Source organism: Phyllostomus hastatus, unplaced genomic scaffold, assembly GCF_019186645.2.
Source record: "Phyllostomus hastatus isolate PE091 unplaced genomic scaffold, TTU_PhHast_1.1 phas_contig_210, whole genome shotgun sequence".
Classification (NCBI taxonomy): domain Eukaryota; kingdom Metazoa; phylum Chordata; class Mammalia; order Chiroptera; family Phyllostomidae; genus Phyllostomus; species Phyllostomus hastatus.
Window position 1 is genome coordinate 1403142 of NW_025333737.1, and position 23075 is coordinate 1426216.

Sequence of the window (23075 nt, forward strand, 5' to 3'; positions counted from 1 at the left end):
CTCACCTCGGGCCTTTCTCGCTCTCTCGGGGAACGAGAGAGCTCTTCCTTCCCACAGTTGCAGTTCCCGCCTAGGATCTCCCGCACCAGCAGGGCTCTCCGGAGGAGGGGCGTCTAGCTGGTTCCAGCCTCTTCTGTCGCCGAGCTCCCGGACCGCCCCCCCGCGCCAGTTGCCAGGGAGCGGTTGCCATAGAGCTGAGCAGTTGTCCGCGTGCGCAGGCGGAAGTCCCGGATTGAGGCGCCGCCATTTTTGCTGCTCGGACGCGGAGCGAGAGGCTGAGAGAGTCGGAGACGCTATCCGCTTGCATCCGTCGCGCAGACCCTGCCGGAGCCGCTGCCGCTATGGATGATCGGGAGGATCTGGTGTACCAGGCGAAGCTGGCCGAGCAGGCTGAGCGATACGACGGTGAGTTGGGGGGTCAACCGGGGGCTGGAATTCTCGGACCCTCTGCCGCCGCCCACAGAGACTGGGAGCAGGAGACAAAATGGCGGCATCGTCTCCAAGCCTGGCCCGGGGACGTGGATTCGGGAAGCAGGAAATGGCCTGTGGTCTCCGGGAGCGGTGGGAGGCCTCAGGCTTAGGAATTTGACCCCTTAAGTGTCCTCAGCTGCAGACACTCTCCGGCCCAGAGGCACAGGCGCTAGGGTGGAGGAGTTGGTTGTAAAATGGCGGCTGGGGGGAGGGCGAGTCCCCCGGCGAGGGAAGGGGGAGGAGATGGCGGGTGCTGTCTCCGAGGGAGCAGTCCTCCGGGAAGCTTCTGGCCGGTCTTGGGATGCGGAGAACAATTGAGTGGGGTGACGGGGAAAGAAACACCCGCCACTTAGGGGAGAGTGGCGACCAGGAGCTGTAACGCGGGCGCCTTTCAGGGAAATATGGCGGTTGGGGGCGGTGGCTTTTCCCCGGAGGCCCAATGTGGGGCGGCGGCTGTGGAGTCTCACAAAGGAGAAGCCTAGCGAGCGGAGGTCTTTGGGCTTGTAGTGAGGGCAGTCTTGAATGAGGCGGCGGAAGGGGAGAGGGTTGGAATCACTGCAGTTCATCCTTGGGCGGAGGCTGAGATGCTTCGATCGTGTGTCTTTCCCTTAGGCCGGCACACCTTGTGGTGAGGCTTTACGTTCAACCTCTCCTCCTTTTGGGGAGGTCTAGAAAAACCTTCCTCACGCCGCCTTTCCTTGGACTTACCCCGGAGAGTTCGAAGTTCCTGTAATTATTTTGTGTCACCGTAAGCTGTGAGTTCTGGTGGATAGAACATTGAACAGGAAACAAGGAGACCATGATTCGTAGTCCTTTCCCAGTGCCTGTATCTCAGTCTACTACTTCGTGAAAATAATGACTTGGCTGTTTCCACGCACCATTGTGATAAATGGAGAAAGACCTGTTGAAAAATAAAGTTAATCCAAATAGTGTTTAGTAAATGCATTTTGGTTGACTGTCCGGACTTGGAATGCGTGTTCGCTCATTTGGGATCTTAATTTATCTTAAGCACTCAACTGAGACTTGGGTTTTGAGATTTTGATTATGAGGGGGTCCCATTCTCCCCATTTGGATTAAATGATTTTATGTACAGATTTGAACAATTTTTCTTTGTTTACTGCTCTTTTGACCGTAAAGATTCTTTCGTCATTTTCCACAACTTTATCGAATTGTCCATTGTTTCTGTGTAGTGAGTTCAGGCTGCTGCTTTCCAAAAATTGCCCCTACCCCCGTTATGGACCGAGGTCCTTGAATTACCCCCACATCCGTTAAAATGTAGTAGTATAAACACACAAAAAATCATGTACGTGGTTCCTCTGGTTTTAATGCTGTTGGGACATGGTTGGAATCAAGTGCCATTGATCTTCAGATTTTTCTTAACTACTAAACCACTTATTTTTCAAAATGTTTCTGGGACCACTGCTTTCCTTGAATGCTTGTTTGTCCCGTGAATAGCCTCAGGGTTAATACCATACATACATTAGGATTCAGGAATTCGAAAGTTAGGAGGAAAGGATTTGAACTCAAACTTGGGGAAGGTATTGCACTAAATTTTGTTTTGTAAGTTCTTAAATTGCTATTTGTGATGAATAAGGTTCCTGTTGAGAGGGGGAGGGGAGTAAGATGGGAAGTACAGCTCAAGGTCAGATTTGTCTTTATTTCAGTGTTTAAAGTCAAACACAAGTAGGTGTCCTCTTAATGCAAGTCCCCCCCCGTTCCAAACAGGTTCCCCTGTCAGTCTGCTAGTGCTCTTGGGAGGAAACTTGAAATTATATTTGAATGCTTTCTGTTCTGTAGGGATTTTAGGCTCTTGATAACCAAAAAGGACATGGAGGAAGGTTTTTTTTTTTTTTTTTAAACTTGTTTTGAAAACTGATTGGAAACCCATGGTTGTAGTTTGCAAGTAAGTGGCATTTTAGTGATAGTCGTATTTTGGGATTGAGTGACGAGGATTTTTTTTTTTTTTACCAAATCTAGTATTGGTTATTCAACATTAGCACTCTCTAGATAGAGCCACATCATTACATGTGCTTGGGTTTCTCCTTCAGAATCTGAAGGGGGAAGGAAGTAGGCTCAGGTAGACAGGAACTCTTGTGACTGTTGGGCCCAAGATAGGGATTCATGGGAAGGGAAGAAGAGGAAGACAATTATCAGGAATCAGACTCCACCTGTGTCCACTCCTTTATTGGGTACAATAATTCAGTGTTCCTGGTTACAAAATTATCCCATAGTTTCAGTCACACATTCATCAAGTGTGTTGAAAGGAGGTGAGAAGAGTGTATTTGAATGATTTGGTTTTGGGTACTTGGATATAAATACTGGTTTTTCTCATTGTTCCTGCAGTACTTTCATCTTTTATTTTGCATGTTGTGTTGAATCTAATACTTAAACTTCTTTGTGGCATCAGTTAACTCTACTCTGGGGAATTGGAATTAATTTGTATGATTTATTTAAAGGTAGTGGAGCCCTGCCTGGGTAGCTCATACATCAGAAGGCCGCTGGTTTGAACCTTGGTCAGGTCAGGACGCATGCAGGAGGCAACCAGTGCATGCTTCTCTGTCGCATGTGTTTCTCTTTCTCCCTCCCCCTTCCTCTCTCTGAAGTCGGTAAACATATCGTCGGGTGAGGATTTTTAAAGTGCTGGAGGAAGAGCTAAGATGAGTTCAGAAAAAGAACAATTTTGAGTTACAGATAGGAAATATTGAGGTTTGAGGCTACGGCTGTTCACCTTGAAGATTAAATCCAGCGTCGCATCACTTAAAGTCAATAGTCTGAGGGGTAGTTTTTAAAGCATTCCTAGCCATATTAAGGAAGTCTGTGACCTTATAGCATTCCTGAAGTAAGTCTTATTGTTCCATCTATGTGAACCACAATAGTACAGAAAAGTGGAGGGTATGAGGGTGGGGGGACAGTGAGTACTTTAACATTTTTTTTGAGAGTAGAGAGGTCAGCATACACAGTGTTTGGGTTTGTGGGATAGTTGCTGGTTTTGTCATTTCACCTTCTTGCTGTGATGCTTGGCTCCATATAAGTGTTTTTTTTTTTTTTTTTTAAAGGTTTTATTTATTTATTTTTGGAGAGGGAAGGGAGGGAGGGAGAGAGGGAGAGAGGGAGAGAGATATCAATGTGCGGTTGCTGGGGGCCGTGGCCTGCAACCCAGACATGTGCCCTGACTGGGAATCGAACCTGTGACACTTTGGTTCGCAGCCCGTGCTCAATCCACTGAGCTACACCAGCCAGGTCCATATAAGTTTTGATGGTCAGTTTTGATTCACTCTGTATAACTGCATCTACATGAGGAATACATCTGTTTTGAGTTACTACTCAGAGCTATACTTTAACAGTACCACAGCCTCATCTGTAACTTACTGTGTTGGAGAGGGGTTTTGACTTGTTAATATATGTCTTGTTAAGGAAGAAAATGGGTTAGTAAATTAACTTTAATAACGAGTTAAACAGGTTATCAATTCTTGACTGTAGGGCAGTAATTTTATTGCTATTTTATTTAATGTTGAAATTAATTGCTGTTTCAGTTAATGGAGTTAACTTTATTGAGTGTATTATTTCTCTTTTCTAAATATAAGCAGAACTGGCTAATGCAATTTTTAAGATCCCGCCTACTAGTAGCTTTTAGTCTTTATATTTAAAGCAGATGCTTTTTTTGTATATACTATAGATTTTTGTATAGATAGTATTGTGCTTCAATCTATCATGTTGGCTTAGAACACTGAAATACAATGTAATTATGAATCATAACTTGAGTCAAATTCTTACTACAGTGGACATTCTTAGACACCCATTTTCAACTTCGTATGAAAAGATCTCAATTTGAATTCTAGCAGGGGAAGAATACTTAACGGCAAGTATTAAACTGAACAAAATGTGGATTCAGTAAATACAAGGAAACACATTGAAAGTCTCTATAAACAGGCTTTTTTAATTGTTTCATAGCTTGGTCAAAGGAATGTTTTAAAAATTTCTGTAACCTCCTGGCTGGCGAAGCTCAGTGGATTGAGCGCGGGCTGGGAACCAAAGTGTCCCAGGTTCGATTCCCAGCTAGGGTACATTCCTGGGTTGCAGGCCATAACCCCCAGCAACCGCACATTGATGCCTCTGCCTGCCTGCCCCCCTCCCCTCCCCCTTCCTCCTTCCCCTCCCTCCTTCCCTCCCTAAAAATAAATAAATAAAATCTTTAAAAAAAATTTTCTGTAACCTGGTATGGCAAGTGAAATTTTGCTCAGTGTATTATTGTGTCTAATTTTACAGATGTTTAAATTTGTAAGAAGTCTGTCTGAAAGCTTTACTGTATTTATTATTTTTTATTTTTCAGTTACAGTTGTCCTCATTTTTCTCTCATTACACTCCCCTGCCTTAACCACCCCAGACAGTGCGCATATGTATATATGTTTTGTTTTGTTTTTTTTAAGATTTTACTGGCTTAATTCTTTTAGAAAGAGGGAGAGAAACATTAGTGTGTGGTTGCCTCTCACACTCCCCTATCTGGGGACCCCACCTGCAACCAAGGAATGTGCCCTGACTGGGAATCAACCAGTGACCCTGGTTTGAAGGCTGATGCTCAATCCTGTGAGCCACACCAGCCAGGGCCATATATATATGTATTTTAAAAGAGGGTCGTAAGGTTCATAATGCCTGACTTTTACCTTATATTTAAGGAAAGTGTGTATTTGAATAGTAATGACAGTCATAGGATAAAATTTAAAATTGTAACTATATAATGCCATATATATAGAGAACTTCACTCTTCACAGATCACATTCACAAATTTTTTTTACTTCATATAACATTGATGTAGTAATGTTACTGCCATTTCATGCTTCAGGAAAGTGAATTTGAGAATATTTAGTGATTTACCCCCCTATATCACATGACTAATTGGTTAGTAAATGGCAAAGCCAGAAATTGTCTGACTTTTAGACCAGATCAGTATTTTCTCTTGAGCCACTCAAACAAAAGACCTATGTGTAATTAAGATGGTGCCCTGGGGGTGGTGGTAGAACTGCATGTTTCTTTAGCAGCCACTTCAAATAATATGTCTTTGTGTTTATGACTGACGAGTATCTATCGAAATAGTAGATAAAATATCTTCATACTTTTCAAAAAAACATCTCAAGGCACAGTGAATGTGGAATGAGGATTTTAGGTAATTTCAGAGTGTTTGCTTGCATACAGTTTCCTTGGTTTATCACAATGTCTGTATTGGGATATAGCTAAGGCCATGCATTTCTGTAAAGTGCTTTTGAAACATTTCCCCCTTCACCTTTGTCTTAATGGATTTTAGCTCTTAAGTTATGGATGTAAATGGAAAACTTAGAAGGGAGAGAAAGATCGGTGAATGATTCACAAATGTTCTAAGCAGTAGCCTAGATAGTTGTCAAAAAGATTCCATTGAGGGTTAGTGAGGAACAGCAACAGAAAATAGTTTAACTGTTGTTGTTGTTGTTTTTTTTTTTAATTAATTTTATTTAGCCCTGACTGGTGTGATTCAGTGGGTTGGGCATTGCCCTTCCTAAAGGTCACTGCTGGTTACATTCCTGTTCAGGGCACATGCCTGGGGTTTGGGCCAGGCTCCTTGCTGGGGACTTGCTAAAGGCAACCAATCGATTGGTTCTTCTGTATGTGTTTCTCTCACATACTGATGTTGCACTTCTTCACTTTCTCTGTCCTTTCCCCTCTTGCTAAAAATAAATAAATAGATCTTTAAAAAAAATTTAAATTTATTGGTTTGAGAGAGACACACACACCTGTTGGCTTCACTTTTTATGTGTTCATTGGTTGATTCTTGTATGTGCCTTGACCAGGGATCAAACCCACAACCTTGGTGTATCTGGATGTTGCTCTAACCAACTTAGGTACACAGTCAGGACTGTTTACTGTATTTGAATGGTCAGTTAACAGTTTGATACAGTTAAATACTGATTTCCAAGTTGACAAGTTGGTTTGTCAACATAACTTTGATTTGAACTCATTAACTAAATATTCATGCCAGTCACATTCTTAAAACAATTTCAGAAGCTCATTTAAATTTACTAAATTGTATTGTAAAAGTCTGTGTCTTTTTCCATAGAGGAACACATTTTTCATTTTCACCAATAATTTTATTGATTTGGATATTTTGAGTATGTTGGCTATCTCCCATGTGGTATATGCTGGATTGATCTCAGTAATGTCTTGATTTGATTGCCATCAACTTCAGCTGGTCTACACGACTGTGGAGCATCATCCAGTGAGAAATCTCCAGCACCAAACTTCGCAAACCACTCTTGACACGTTCCATCAGTCACAGCACCTTCTTCACATACTATGTGTCTTTTTTTGTGTGTGTATGTGTTTCATATGCGTTCTTACCTTTCTTGAAATAATAAAGCATAATATATGGAAAATGTATTTTCTTTCATCTTCAAAATTAAAATGGCTATACAACAATTCACCAATTTTGGTAAGTTTTTAAAAAATGTATGCTGGTATGACAGTTGTCACAATATAATCTTAACAGTTTCAAATGAACACGTTAAAGATAACTAAGTGCTATTAGATCCATCTTATGGAAAAAACCAAATGAACTTTTTGGCCAACCCAATAATAACAAGAGACATAAATAAAAGGGTCATAATTTGTCATCCAAATCTGGATACCTTGAAATAAAGGGGTACCAACTTATAATAGTGCTGTATGTATAAACTGGGATTGTCCTGAGCAGCAAATTTGCCTCTGTAGTCAATTTATTTTAAGGCCATTGGTTACTACTAGTGGATTTGTTTAGAGATTCATGATAAAAGTTTCTTAAGCTTTGTCCATCCCTCTACCACAGAGATATCTTACATCTAAGTCCTCAGATTGGTTTTCTTTCTTAAATAAAGTCAACATTTGGCAGAACTTAGGACCAATTAGAGGCAAAGTTTCCTCCTCCTAGTCCTCCGAATGGGAATTGGAAAAGCCAAGGGTATGATAGTTTGCTGAAAATAGAACTCGCTGGCATATGAAGTAGTCCTGAGCGATAGTGGCAAAGCCAAGTATGTTGGTTTTATGTATGTCTACCTTGAACAGATCTGTGTTTAAAAATACTTGACTTAGTTAACCCTGGCAGGGCGGCTCAGTTGGTAAGAGCATTTTGTCCCCATAAACCAAGGTTGTGGGTTTGATCCCTTCAGGGCACATAAAACAGACAATGAATGCATTAATAAGTGGAACAACATAGATGTTTCTATCTCTTAAATCAACAAATAAAAATTAAAAAAACCTACAAAAAATACTTAGGTCTTAGTGTCTATCCTAAGCTCAGAACTTTTTCCCCAAAAGCATTTTTATACTCTCAGCCACACTTTGTTATGACTGTTCTTTTTAGACCATCAAATCCTGTCTAGTTTAGTAAACAAATGACCATGATCCTGGCCTATCATTTTTAAAATTTAATCTCAGCTTTATTACCCATCTTCCAGTGATCCATCACAGTAGCTGGGCAGATATGTCATTGGTAGGCCTGATTTATGATGAGGTCATGATTTTCTCTAGCTGAAGCAATATGAAAGTGTTTTAACTTTTCGTTTATATATAACATTCAAAGGAGACACATTACACTATAAGAGTAACTGACTCACATTTTGTAAGATGCAAAGGCCTTGAAATAAACTGACTTTCCTGTTTGTAGAATGGGGATCAATGATGTTTCCTTTGCCTGCTTATTTACAGGGTTGTCATGAAATTGGGAGGTTTTGTAAACTGCAAAGAAGAGTATTTGACAGGTAGCATTATTACTTGTGAGAAATTCTCATTCAATGTGAATGATAAAGTAAAAGTCTTTGTTACTGATTTATTGTACTCAGATTAAAAGATAACCTACCTTTTTTTGAGTTTTTCTTAGCAAGTTTTTCTCCCATGAGTTTAGTCTATGCTTATGTAAATATGGACGATTTTCAAAATAAAGTTCTTAATCTTATGCTAGAAATTTGCACATCCAGAAAGTGAAGGTTGTTTAAATTTGTTTCCAAGCAGTATAATCTATACTTTGGCCATGTTGAGCTGATATGTAGTTCTTTTGATATTAATTCCAGGTTAATATTCAAGAAACAGTAACACCTGTTTATGGATTTGGGGTGAAAGGTTCCATAGTATGAAAATACTCAAGTAAATCAGCACTAAAATATTTGTATGTTAGCAGTCCCAGATTACCAAGAAAATAATGATAGTACACCTGTAAAGATCCGCCCTCAACTGAAAGAAGTATTCCTATGAAACCTTTCGTAAGCTGAAATGGCTTAAAACAGGGGTGTCAAACTCATTTTCACCTGGAGGGCCTCATCAGTTTCATGGTTGCCTTCAAAGGGCCAAATATAATTTTAGGACCGTATAACAGTTAAGCGGGAGCTCAGCATTACCGCCAGGTAGAAACAAGGTGCCAGGCTTGATAAAACAAGGTGGAGGGCTGGATTTGACCCCTGGGCCCTGTGTTTGCCACCTGTGGCTTAAAGTGAAGAAGCAATTACCTTTGGATACATTTTGCTAAGGGATGTACAAAATAAGTGAAGAACGTTCGTAGACATGGTTAAAATGGTTCAAAGCTTAATGGTGGTTTAATGCTGAGTGTAGGTCACAGTAAAGAGCTTATCTGTGCCACTCTCCCTGCTCTGGGTGTGTATTGCCTCGTTAATGGCAAGTGCTAAGTGTTTTTTGCTTTTCACCTTTTTCCTAAAAGTGAAAATCCCTTTCGATTTCTTTCATTTAGTGAAGATAGGTACTAATAATGTGAGTCTTTTTTACATTATGAAGTTTTTTTAAAAAAGATTTTTATTTACTTTTAGAGAAAGGGGAAGGGAGAAAGAGGGAGAGAAACATCAATGTGTGAGAGATGCATTGATCTGGTACCTCTTGCACCCCCCCAACTGGGGATGTGACCCACAACTGAGGCAAGTGCCCTTGACTGGGAATCGAACCAGCAACTTTTCAATTCCCAGGCCTGTGCTCAATCCACTGAGCCACACCAGCGAGGGCTTAATGTAAGTCTTCCTTAAAAGTGAAGTGGTGTTGCCTTGGCCGGGTGATTTGGTTGGAATGTCATCCTTTTCACTAAAAAGTTGTGGATTGAATCCCTGGTCTGGGCACATACCTGGGTTGTAGGTTCAGTCCTCAGTTGGGATGCATACTGGGTGTTTCTCTTCCCTTCCCCCCATTTCTTCTTTCTCTAAAATCAGTAAACGTGCCCTTAGTGAGGATTTAAAAAGTAAAAAGGGGAAATGTTAACATGAACTTAAAAAAAAACGGGGAGTACCTGTTCAGTAACCGATTTTGTGGAATGTGATTCTAAAGGTTTAGCATAAGCTCTGGACAGTAAGTTCTGATTAATAGCAAGATACCAATTAATACTACTTAATCTATGGTGGTTAGTCTTTTAAGGATTTTCTAGGGCCTTGAAATGGTTGTGAGCACTTTTGTGTTGTAGAATGTTAAGTGTCCTATTTAAGAATTTGTGTGATTTTTTTATCAAAATAAATTATAAATTAATAAAAGTTTATGGTAGGATTACCATAGAAATTTCAAAACATTGTGTACTCTGACTAGAAAATATCATTTATAACAGCTGTGGTTTTGTTTTTATAGATTTTTTCAAAAAATATTGATACAAAATATTTTTCTGTGTGGAGTGAGCATTTTTTTCTCTACAACTTTTAAATGTACTACCGTAAAAATGCTGAAGTATTGATTGGGGTTTCTTAGCTGTTCAAAGACTTTGAGAAATAAGTAAAATAAGTAACAGAGTAAATAGTATTAACTCTTCTCCTATACTGTATAAGGGTTATTTCTGTTCCTTTTTTTCCCCTGTGGTGTTCCAAAGCAAAATTTTCAGATATTTTTTTTTTTTTCTAATTCTACACAAACTATGGAAAGAGATTTAGACTTTGAGCTCTTTTTCTCCCCCCCATACGTCAGTATCTTAGGTCACTTACCGCCCCCCCCCCCCTTTACTTATACCTTATTTCCTCTATACTATAGCTAAACACATTTGGCTGCCTGACAATATCTTCTTAAATTCTAAGGAGAAATCTTAGTTTCTATGAAGGGAAATTTCCCTCCTGTTCCCCCATTTTTATTCTCATGGGGATGATTCCTTTCTGCATTCAGAACTGTAGAACCTGCTGCATCTTACGACTTTGACCTTTGCCTTGCCTCATTTCAGAATCCTAATGTCAATCTTTCTTTAGTCATTTTTATCTTTACCTTTTATTCTTGTTCATCACACTGCATTAATGTTTTCCCAGTTTCATTTTCTCCATTTCTAAAGCTAAAATTTTGGGGGCACTAGCAGTATTCTGTTTAGCAGTTTATTTCATCACTTCTGCATGATTTTGAAGACAGATTAGGAGACTGGTTTGCTCTTTTTGTGTGGGTGGGTGGGGGGCAAATGTTTTCATTTCTCTTAGGTATTGTACATGAGATTGGATATGGTAACTCTGTTTAAACTTTTGAGGAGCAATTTTTCTAAAACAGCTTACATTTTTACAGTGTATAAGGACTTGGTCTTAGTCCATTCAGATTGCCCTAACAAAATATCACAGACTGGGTAGCTTATAAACAACAGAAATTTAATTTCTCACAGTTCAGGAAGCTGGAAGTTGAAGATCATGGTGCCAGCCGATTTGGTGTGGTGTGGTTGGTTAGGATCCACTTCCTGGATAATAGATGGTGCTTTTTTGTTGTGTTCCCCTCATGGTGGAAGGGATACTGGTTTGTTCTTTCTTTAGAGGTTAAGTTGGGGTAGACCAGGTTGACTTACTTCACTAAGCCAAGATGTGATTTAAAGTATTAAAATATATTTCTTTTATTTCTGTTTGACATTATTCAGATTTTTTAGCTTAAAAAAATCTGAAACTGATTTTTAAAATTTACCCACACTTGTAAAGCACAGAAGAATTTAGGAGGACAAGTATTACTAAAAATAGCTGTAGTTAAATTGCATTAAAATATGGCTTGAGCAGCTTGGATATTTTCCAGCTCTAGTATTCAGTACTGCATATCTTCTGTATTTTCAATATAAACATATTGTATATATATACATTGTATATACTCATGGAAAATTTGAGGAGTCAAAGGTGGGAAGAAAACTTCTATATCTGGTATTTTCTATGCAAAAGTTTTTTGTCTTACTACTTTGTTTTATATACATCTTTATCTGATTTTGCTTAGTTTTACATTATGGGTTTTTTTTCTGGTCATGGACTGTAAATATTTTTATTGGCTATATAACATTAGTTAAGCTATAAAAGAGTTGTTGGCTAGAATATTCGTAGTAATACTGCAATGAAACTTATATCCAAAATATAATTTTCTGTAATTTGGGTTGCTTAGGAGAGATTCTGAGAAGTGGAATATTTCTGGTCAAAGTAAGTGAACCTAAAGGTTTGGCTTGTGTGCTCCCATTGTTCTCTTTTATAGTACCACCAACTTAGGAATGTATAAGTAGGTAACTTTTAGCTGCAAAGACTCAGGCATCTAAAAATTTTAAATCAGTTAAAATGTGTACAGTTTTTCCCACTTTTGTGTTGTTGTTGTTTTTTCTTTAAGAGTTTTATTTATTTTTAGAGAGAGGGGAAGGGAAGGAGAGAGGGGGAGTGGAAACATCAATGTGTGGCTGCCTCTCGTGCACCCCCTGCTGGGGACCTAGCCTGCAACCCAGGCATGTGCCCTGACTGGGAATCGAACTATAGGGACCTTATGGTTCATGCTCAGTCCATTGAGCCACATCAGCCAGGGTTCTCATTGATTTCTTAGTGTTTCTGTAGCTTGTTGACTTCTGCCACTTTTCCTTGTATTTACATCTGTATTTTTATATTCTATTTTGATGAGTTGGTAAGTTTAGGAATTCCTTCATCTTCAGAAACATTCCTAAGGATTTCTCTTACAAGTCCATTCTTGGACTTTTTAATCAATAGGTATTTATTTAGTATGTCTTGAGTGAGTTTCCCTTTCTGAATGATAATTTATGACAATAACTACTATAGAGGAATTTGAAGACTTAATCAAGGAGAACTGTGGCTTAAAATAAGAATTATCCTTACCAAATTCTATGATAAGGAATTTTAGAGGAGAACTGAGGGCATTATGGGCTGTAGCTATCAGGGAAAACTGTCCTACATCTTTTTGAGTTTCTGTGTGCGTGTGTTTTTAATCTTCAAAGATAGGCAAACAAAGAGATACTTCTAACACATTACTGACTTCCTATTATGTGCTAGAGAATTTACTATGCGATCTCATTTGAACTTTCATAACTGAGAGGTATCTCCCAAGTTGTAAGTGAGGAAACAAGCTCATGAAGGTTAAGTGACAAATAGCATGTAATTATACACATTAGCTGGAATGAAAATCTCATCTGAATATTTTTGGCTTATAATGCTGGTGTTTTTCTACCATGCTATGTTTCCCACAGTGTGTGTGTGTGTCTCTTGGTCTAAGAAGAGTACAAATGTTAGGTAGATAGGACGAGAATAGCAAAAGTGTTATAGAATAGAAAACCCCTCTAGAGGGGCTTCCCAGACCTCTTTTATTTCAGCATCCTGTTTGTTTCATAGTACTCAACACAAAATGTACTTAGATGTCAGTTTATTAATCTTGTTCACTTTAAGCCATTAAAAACTTTGCTTAAAAAATCCCAGGAGTGGCTTCCAATCTTGCCAAACTGTTTACTTCAAACTATTCCCTTTTAACTTAATTTTAAATGTAACTCTTAAGAGATATATCATAACATTTTGCTGGTTTTACCTAAAAGTAGCTAGTGATTACTGCTATGGCATTTTATTTCCATAAAAATATAAGTGATGCATTTCTCTTAAAGCTGCAAACCTCAGGCTTTTATTGCATCCCTAGATCCTTTCCACAGTAGTTACTATTGGAATTAAAGTAAATAATTTAATAGTTGAGTTAGAATTTTGAGTAATGTACAAATCTTGTTTTAGCTTCCCATAGAGCTTTTAAGAGATTTGAAAGCATACCCACAAAAGTGCAAATAGCCTTTTGAAGTGATGATGGTATCACAAACTTTGAGCAGACGTAAAACAGCTGAATTGTGTATGATAAAACTAAAATTCTTATGTTTGTCAGGGATTTAATGTTTAACCACCAAGACCAGTCAGTTTAGCTGAGAATGTTTTGTAACCAGCTTAATTGATGGATTCATTAGGTTGTAGCTTTGTCAGAAATCATGTTCCATAGGGATCCTAACTGAATTTCTTTTATTTTTTTGCTGGGTAGGGATGGAAGCGATGCCTCCAGGAAGCTTTGACTTACAGGAAATAGTTGTTTGAAGTGGCTGCTCGAGACTGCCCACACTTAATTGAATTTCTTTTATGGATAACTGATAATATTTGCCCTTAAAATTGTTTAAGTCAAATTTCTTTTCCATACTTTATGGTACAAAAGTGATATCTCCAGTAGAGTATTTGTTAGTATGATAAAGTATTTTCTTAAAGAGAAATTTGATTGCTATCTATATATTCCTAAATGTTAACAACAGAGTCTTTACTACCAAGATATTTTGAACTTTTAGAAATCTGAATGTTGATTGTCACTTGAGTTGTTTGTGAATTGACAATGTTTAGTGATTTTCCAAATTTGCTTAGCTGGTAATTTCACTCATTCCTTGGAGGTTAAGTCTGCCAGGTCCTTTGAAAGCAACATGACATCTGGACATTGACATACAGAACATTCTCCGAAATGCCCTTGCCCTGGCTGGTATGGGTCAGTGGATTGAGTGTGGGCTGTGAACCAAAGGTTTGCTGGTTCAACTCCCAGTCAGGGCACATGCCTTGGTTGCGGGCCAGGTCCCCCAGTGGGGCCATGGAAGAGGCATTGATGTTTTTCTTCCTCTCTTTCTCCCTCCCTCCTCATCTCTCTAAGAATAAAGAAATAAAAAAAAAATCTTAAAAAAAAAAAAGAGAAATGCCCTTAATGGTTTCATGAGATCAGAAGTATCCATGTGAAGACTGTTTCTCTTGTGTAAATCTAGTCAAACATTTTTTGACTGTTCTAAGTCAAGATCTGTATGGTATACATTCCTCTTAGATTTAGTACCTTGGAAATTTTTTTTTATACTCGCTGGAGGACATGCTTACTGATTTTATTGAAGGGGAAGGAAGGGGCAGAGAAGGAGAGAAACATTGATTCGTTGGTCTCTGTTGTCTGTACTACTACACACCCTGACTGGGGACACACTGTGGTGGGGACAAACCCCCAACCTGGGCATGTGCCTGACCAGAAAATTGAACCTGTGATCTTTTGATTCACAGGAGGACACTCCAACCAACTGAGCCATACCAAATAAGGCTTTAAAATTTTTATTCATTGATTAGAGACAGACAGACGGACAAACCGATCGACCAGTTTGTTGTTTCACTTAGTTAATGTGTTCAGTGGTTGATTCTTGTATGTGCCTTGACCAGAGATGGAACCTGAACCTTAGGGTATGGGGATGCACTCTAACCAACTGAGTTACCCAGCCAGGGTGGTATCTTGGAATTCCTCCCCACCCCCCAAAAAAACCTTTCCATATTTTTAATCAAATACAACAATAAAAGCAATTTAACTTGGGACATTTGAAGTTGTTGCTTGATGCCATTAACCATAGACAAAAATTGTGCTATGCATTATTTGACCATAGTTTCTATGTGTATCTCTACTCTTTTAAATAATGTCTGACTTTACTTGACAGTCCTTTTTTAAAGTATGGTTTTGTGTGTGTGTGTGTGTGTGTGTGTGTAATATGTTGAGACACTATAGTGTTCTTGCTGTTTTTCACCCAACAACTTCTATTTAGGCATCAGGGTTGTCTTTGGGCTAGTGAAGTGTGAGCAGAAATTAAGCAGGCATTGGCAAAAGTAGGTTTACAGTGTGGGCACACAAAAGTTTATTTTTATTACTTAATTATTGTATGGTGTTATTTATCTTATTATTTTGTATCCTTAGTAACTTATCTTTCAGGTAATGATGACTGGTAATTTAACAAACAAGCCTATTTTTGCCCACCCTTGTGTGGGTGTAACTGTAGAGGCAGTGAAAAACCCATCCCTGATTCTTATGTTTCTTCCCTTGCTTTTTTTTTTTAATTTTTAATTTTTTTTTTTTAATGATTTTAGAGAGAAAGAGAAACTTATGTATTCATTGGTTGATTTTTATATGTGTCCTGACTGGGTATTAAACCCACAACCTTGTCATAGTGGGATGATGCTTTAATAAACTGAGCTATCCAGCTAAGGCTTTTTTCTCCTTGCTTTTTTGACAAGGGAAGCTTCAAATATCCAAAGGTACGACTCCATAATGGAAGACCCTCACTTAGACATTTGAGTGAAAAAGAAACCTTAGTTGTGTCAACCCTCTGAGATTTGGGTGGTTATATGATTTCCATGCCCACTTTCTCTATCCTTTGGGCATAGTTACCACGGGCATGGAACTGTGGTTCACGACTCTTGATCCTTTTTTCTTTTAAAAAAGTTTTATTTATTTATTTTTAGAGAGGGGAAGTGAGGGAGAAAGAGAGGGAGAGAAACATCAATGTGTGGTTGCTTCTCACGTACCCCCTCCACTGGGGACCTGGCTTGCAACCCAGGCATGTGCCCTGACTGGGAATCAAACCAGTGACGCTTTGGTTTGCAGGGCTGTATGCAATCCATTGAGACACACTAGCCAGGGCCTCGGCTATTGATCCTTTAGAAAAGGTTTAAAAAATGTTTACTGTCTCTTTTGTGCTTTCAGTTTTGAGATTCTAAGTAGATTATATCCAGGCTTCTCTGCTTTTCATACTCTTCAGGGAGATAGAGTTGTTTCAAAATTACAAGCTTTTCTAAAGATGAATAAAATAATTTTCTGCCTGGTATGTTAAATATGTGCATGCCATATGAAGGACATTTTGCTTTCATGGCATGCTTTAGAGTATGCATGAATCATAACACCTTCGCCTTCTGTACCTACTTAATTTTCTGGCAGAGATCCTTTTCAGTTGTTAATGTCTAAACTACATTTCTTGAAAACTAAGTATTCAGATTTTAAGGGAGACATTTATCACTTTAAGTTCTTTGTCCATCCTGAGCTCTTTTATCTCAGGTCTGCTTGTTCTCCTTTTGGTCTTTGATACAGCTATTCTCCCAGTGCTGTTACTGGAGCACAGGTCTGGGTTTCAGTTTTTTATTGGGACCCCTCCCCCATCCTTCATCCCCCAAATGCAGACATCAGGGTTTCCTTTGCTGCTGTACTTCTCTGTTTCCCTTTTAGCCCAGAAGACACGTTTCTACTACATAGGGTGCAAGAGCCATTCATTTATTTTTATTTTGAGTATAGAAGCAGGAACAGTCGAGAGTATAGGTAGGGCTGCTTTGGCTTTCTAGAAACGTTATAGGAAAGAAGTGAGCCAAGGCAGGGCTGATGTCAGCTCCCTGGGCAGTCAGAGGAAAGAGGGGACCTTGGAGACAGATTCAGGGGGTTAGCCTGGGATGAGCTACTGCTGCCTATTGTCCCCCTGGTTGCAAGTATTCTGGAGACCCTTAGAGTTTAGGAGAAAAGGAAAATCACTTCAAAAGGAGATACAAGTGGAGGGCATGCCAAAAGTCATTCATCTTTTATACAGGGATCCTACCTCTCGGTATTAACAGTTTCTCTGATAATCATAAAATGGCAACATTCCCGAAGTCTAAACTATTGACACTACCTTCCTAAGTTTATCTTGCCTTTATCATCGAAGGATAAAATACTGTTTTCCTCAGTACCTGGGAAAATGGCTTCATTATGTTCTCTTATCCTGGCAGTTCTCTTTTAGTGCAGAATGGCTCTCTGTGATGGTGAGTCTTTTCTCTTTATTGTATTTATCCTTCTTTTTAGTTATTTTGTGAAATGCTTATGAGGTAATAATCATCAAGTGATAAAAAAACTAAATGTGAGAGAAAGATGGCAGCATTTTATTGAAAAGTATAGTTCTTATTCTGCCATTTTTTTATTTAACAGATCTTCCTCTTTTGAAGAAGTATTCTCCTTTAATACTATTACATTTATCTCAGGGAGTAAAGACTTCTCTATATGTCAGTTCAGATGTATGCATATAAAATATATTCTGATAGATTCCAAACTGCCAGTTTCAAACATCCAACCCTGATAACTAATAATTCGTCTAGAGATTTTTTAAAGTGTCTGTAAATTTAAGAAAAAACTATTACTGGTGACACTGTAGATATTTCTACTGAAGTGAATTTTATAATTACAAGGTGAATTTTATAGCGAGTTTTAGTTTTATGATTTGCAGAGTACCCTTGCTTTTTCCCCCCGACTTTTTCTCATGATAGTGTTGTGTTACCCCTAAAATAATTTTGCGTTCTTTCCATTGACATGGTGATTTGGGACACTTGCTTTCATGCAAGCCAGAAATAAATTTATTGTCTTAAGTTTCTTCTCATGTGGGTCTTTGGAGGAGTTTCTTTTCAACAGTCTCCAGTCAACTGAAGATTCCATTGTCATTATGTCTGTCATCTGGATTATTTTTCACTGAGAAGGGGGACTTCAGAGCTACGTAGTTCATCAGAGCTTTTTAAAAATTATGTTACAATACACATAATTTACCATCTTAACCATTTGTAAGTGTACAGTTTAGTGGTATTAAATGCGTTCACATTTTTGTGCAGCCATCACCACTGTCTTATCTCCATAAGTCTTTTCATCTTGTAAATCCAAAGCTACACCCATAAAACAACTCTCCATTCTCTTCTCCCCTCATCCCCTGGCAACTACCATTATAATTTCTGTCTTTATGATTTTAGCTAATTTAAATACCTCATGTAAGTGGAATTGTACAGTATTTTGTCTCTTGTGATTATCTTCTTTCACTTAGCATAATGTCCTCAAAGGTACTTCATGTTGTAGCATATTGCAGAATTTTCTCCTTTTTAAGTCTGAGTAATATTCCATTGTGTGTTTTTGTCTTCCTTATACATCTATCCATCGGTGGACACTTGGATTGTTTCCACCTTTTAGCTATTATGAATAATGCTGCTATGAACATGAGTGTACAAAGGAAACTTAACAAGTGTTGGTGAGATTATGGGGAAATTGGAATCATCCTAGATTGTTGGTGGTAATGTAAAAATGGTGCAGCCCCTGTTAAAAAGTTTGGCAGTTCCTCAAAAAGTCCTCCTTCCCTCTCTACCTTCCTTCCTTCCTTCCTTCCTTAGAAGAGTATATTGCTGGGTGATATGGCAATACTGGTTTTCTCACAGCAACTGTCCCATTTTTGCATGTCCATCAACAGGGCACAGGGTCCATTTTCTCCACATCCTCGCCAACATGTTTTCTATTTTAGAGTAGCCATCTTAATGGGTGTGAGGTGGTAGGTCATTGTAGTGTTTTAAATGGAAAAAGGAAGGAGCTTGTTTTTTTCTTAACTATTTTGCTGTGGGAGCTCTTGATTGGGAATCAAATCTGGTTATTACATAAAGTGGCACTTTTCTATCCTTTGTATAGATTGCTTTGATGGGCTTGTCCTGTCCCCATTCTTTTTTATACCAAGCAGATACTTTTTTAATATATAAGACAATTTATAACCCTACACTTTGCTGCGTGCTGTTTATTGATAATATATAGCAGATTAATTAGACTACAGTATACTAGATTGTCAGAATATCCACAAATGCCTTGACTCTTGTACTATTATGAGGTTGTGTTATGTTCTCCTTTAAGTCATTTCATTTACAGGATTCCAGATCAGATTATATAATACTAGGCACTTCATATTTTAAGTCTAGATGCCATAGTCTTGTTAGTTGGGGATGTTAATGTATAGGCATTTTGTTCAAGTGTGATGACATAGGACACCTATACTGAATTCCCTTTATATATTTAATGAACAGAGCTCAGATCTTCAAAATGATTCTTTGGGTCTCAGGAGTTCTTTAGGGCAGATATAACAAAATTTTCTACCAAATAAAACTGGCTGCAGCAGAAGGGCCTATTGAAATTGCTGGGAAAGGACTATAGAATCTCGGGTTCTATCTAGAGGTGATGCTTCAACAGGTTTTGTTTATCTAGGACATGTTCAGTCAAACCCACCAGAATATATTTCTCAATCTATTTGATAGTAGTTTGTTTTACCCTTGTCTTTTTTTTTTTTTCTTTCAGATTTTATTTATTTTAAGAGGGAAGGAAAGAGTGGGAGAGACACACTGCTCTGTTGCCTCTTGCACATCCCCAGCTGGGGACCTGGCCTGTGCCCTGACCCACAATTAAACCAGCAGCCTTTTGGTTCGCAGGCTTGTGCTCAATCCACTGAACCACACCAGACAGGGCACCCTATTCATTCTTTGATCAAGTGTGTGCCGTTTGTGGTATTAAGTACTGTGCTTTTCTGGAAATACGAGGACACAGTTAATGCCTTTTTAGGAAGATAATATTTGATGGGAACACATTCACAGAGTAAGGTGTTTGAGTTTGATCTGGAGCTGTGAATTCTTTCCTAGACAAAGAAGAAAAAGGTCATTGATCAGCTGATTGATACTTTTACATAAAGCCAAGATCTCTACAGAACCTCAAGTGACTGAAACTTTTTAGGGCAGTGTGTGATGCTAAGGCCCTTTTCTTACCGTGGGGTGATTACCTTCAGTGTTCTTGGACATAAGAATTTGTTTCTGCCCTGGCTGGTGTGGCTCAGTGAATTGAGTGCTGGCCTGGGAACCAAAGGGTTGCTGGTTTGATTCCCAGTCAGGGCACATGCCTGGGTTCCTGGTCCAGTCTTCAGTAGGTAGTGCGTGAGAGGCAACCACACATTGATGTTTCTCCCTATCTTTCTTCCTTCTTTCCCCTTTCTAAAAATAAATAAAATCTGTTAAAAAAATCTGTTTCTCTGAACATTTTGCTTAGGAAAATTAGCTGAGTGCAGTTAAGACCTCTGGCACTTAAGTTTAATTGTCTGGGTTTGAGTTCTGGTTAGTGTGACTTCAGGCAAGTTACTTTTAGCTTCAGTTTTATGTGTTTTAACAACTGCCAAACGTTTTTTTCTGATGAGAGAAATTATGGTTATAACCCAGTATGCTTTGGTGCAAGGAACATTAATTCTGTTTTAAAATTTTATTTTTAGAGAGAGGGGAAGGGGAGGGAGAAAGAGAGAGAAACATCAGTGTGTGATTGCCTCTCACACGCCCTCAACTTGGGACCTGGGCCGCAACCCAGGCATGTGCCCTGACTGGGATTTGAATGGACAATCTTTTGGTTTGCAGGCCAGCACTCAGTCCTCTGAGCCACACCAGCCAGGGTGGCATGATAATTTTTTTAAAACTGTTTATTTTAATTTATAGGTTTGAGAGAGAGAAGCATTGATTTGTTGTTCCACTTATTTATGCATCCATTGGTTGATTCTTGTATTTTCCCTGACTGGGGATTGAACCTGCAACCTGGGCATATTGAGAGGACACTCCAACCAACTGAGCTACCCAGCTAGGGCTGAGACACATTAATTTTGTCAGCTACTACACAGCCCAGACTTAATGTACCTAACTTCCTGTTCATCCACAAGTAGTGGTTTGACCATGATTCACAGTTCACTTGTTCATAAGTTATGAACTTACCTGCTTTAAACAGGTTTGACAGTCTTCTCCATCTCAGAAATTCTTTGATCAATTTATGAAATGCAGTTGCCGCTATGATCATTTCATGAAATACTAGTTGAGTTGTGAAATTTATGTGAATATAATTGGTGTTAATCCTTTGCTATAAAATGGAGGTTTTTGAGAATGTGGTCAGTTTAGACTTTTGTGTAAATCAACTTTTGGGGGTATGCTGCAGTTCAGATTGTTTATGTTGCTGGTGTTACAAGGATAAGGGCAATGCCAGTGTTATGATAGCTTTGTTATAGTCATTGGTACAAATTACTGATGATAGAACTTTTAGGAGTAGAAGGAAGGCCTTTTCTTCTGACTCATGCTACTATTCCTTAATATACTACCTTCAGGAATGTAGAAATTCCTGAAGATGAGGGGTGAGAAGTTGGGGGTTTAAAAGTAAATAATTCCTACAACTCCAGTAATGAGAAGGCAAATAATTCAATTTAAAAATTGGCAAAGCATGTGAATATTATTCAGAGAACATACACAAATGGCCAATAAAAACATGAAAAGATGCTTACCATCATTAGCCATCAAGGAAATGCAAATCAGGATCATGAGCTACCCATTCACACCCACTTGAGTGATTTAAAAAATGGAAACTTAAGTGTTGATTGAGTATGGGGAAATTAGAATCCTCTTAGATTGCTGGTGGTAATGTAAAAATGATGCAGTCCCTGTTAAAAACAGTTTGGCAGTTCCTCAAAAAGTTACCATATGACCCTGCAGGTCCAGTTCTAGGTGTATTTGTTCAGGAGACTCAAAAGCATATTTATATCAATGTTCATAGCATTATTTATAATAGCAAAAAAATACTGGAAATTCATTCAAATGTCCATTAAATGATGAATGGGTAAGTAAAATGTGGTATATCCATATAATGTGTTGACAGGTGCTGCATTATGGATGACACTCCAAACATGCAAGGTAAAAGAAGCCAGTCATAAGAGACAATATATTATGTGGTTCAGTTTATATGAAATGTGTAGAGTGGGTAAATCTATAGAGACAGAAAGTAATTTGGTGGCTGAAGGAATTGGGGGTAACTAGGGAGTGACTCTTAATGGGCATCAGCTTCCCTCCCTCGCTTGCTTCAATAAACACCTTTATTACGCCCTGGCTGGCATAGCTCAGTGGATTGAGCGCGGGCTGGGAACCAAAGTGTCCCAGGTTCGATTCCCAGCCAGGGTACATTCCTGGGTTGCAGGCCATAACCCCCAGCAACCGCATATTGATGTTTCTCTCTCTCTCTCTCTCCCTCCCTTCCCTCCCTAAAAATAAATAAATAAAATCTTTAAAAAAAAAATAACCCACAGAGAGGTGGCTTTAAAAAAAAAAACTGTTAAAAAAAACACCTTTATTACATGAGCTAAGATAGAAGGGAGAGAGATTTATTTTTTATTTGCTTGCCTTTCTGGGCCTTGATTTTTCTCAGAATTCCAGCTCCTTGCCTTCTAGCACATAACCATATGTTCAGCCACATTGGCCTGGTCTTGAAGCAGTGCATACAGGAATATTGACCTGCTAATTTTGGCATTCTTTTCCCTTTCATATTTCTTCTGGGAAGTTTTGTTTGTTTTTAGAGAGAGGGGAAGGGAGGGAGAAAGAGAGGGAGAGAAACGTCAATGTGTGGTTGCCTCTTACATGGCCCCCACTGGGAACCTGGCCTGCAACCCAGGCATGTGCCCTGACTGGGAATTGAACCAGTGGCCCTTTGGTTCACAGGCTGGCTCTCAGTCCACTGAGTCACACCAGCCAGGGCTGGGGGGAAAATTGTTTGTTTTGTATAAAATCTGTTTGTTCTTCAGGAGTCAGCTTGGTCCCCTTTGTGATGCTCAGTGGCAGTGCATAGTGGGACTCAGAGTTGTCAGTGAGCATGATGCAATTCTTGACTAGGGTCTTGTCCTGGTGAGCACCAGTTTGTTGTGGATGCACCAGTAATCCTTGCTTTGCGTATACAACACTTGGAAC

General features: G+C 38.9%; 1 protein-coding gene across 2 annotated transcripts in view; it reads left to right on the top strand.

The window, feature by feature from the left end:
* Positions 1 to 223: 223 nt before the first annotated feature.
* Positions 224 to 23075, top strand: part of YWHAE (tyrosine 3-monooxygenase/tryptophan 5-monooxygenase activation protein epsilon) — a 40221-nt gene continuing 17369 nt past the window's right edge. For both annotated transcript variants that reach the window (XM_045835704.1, XM_045835703.1), the window contains exon 1: positions 224 to 405. In XM_045835704.1, coding sequence (XP_045691660.1) covers positions 342 to 405 — 64 coding nt within the window. In that variant the 5' untranslated portion in view covers positions 224 to 341. The remainder of the gene's footprint in view (positions 406 to 23075) is intronic.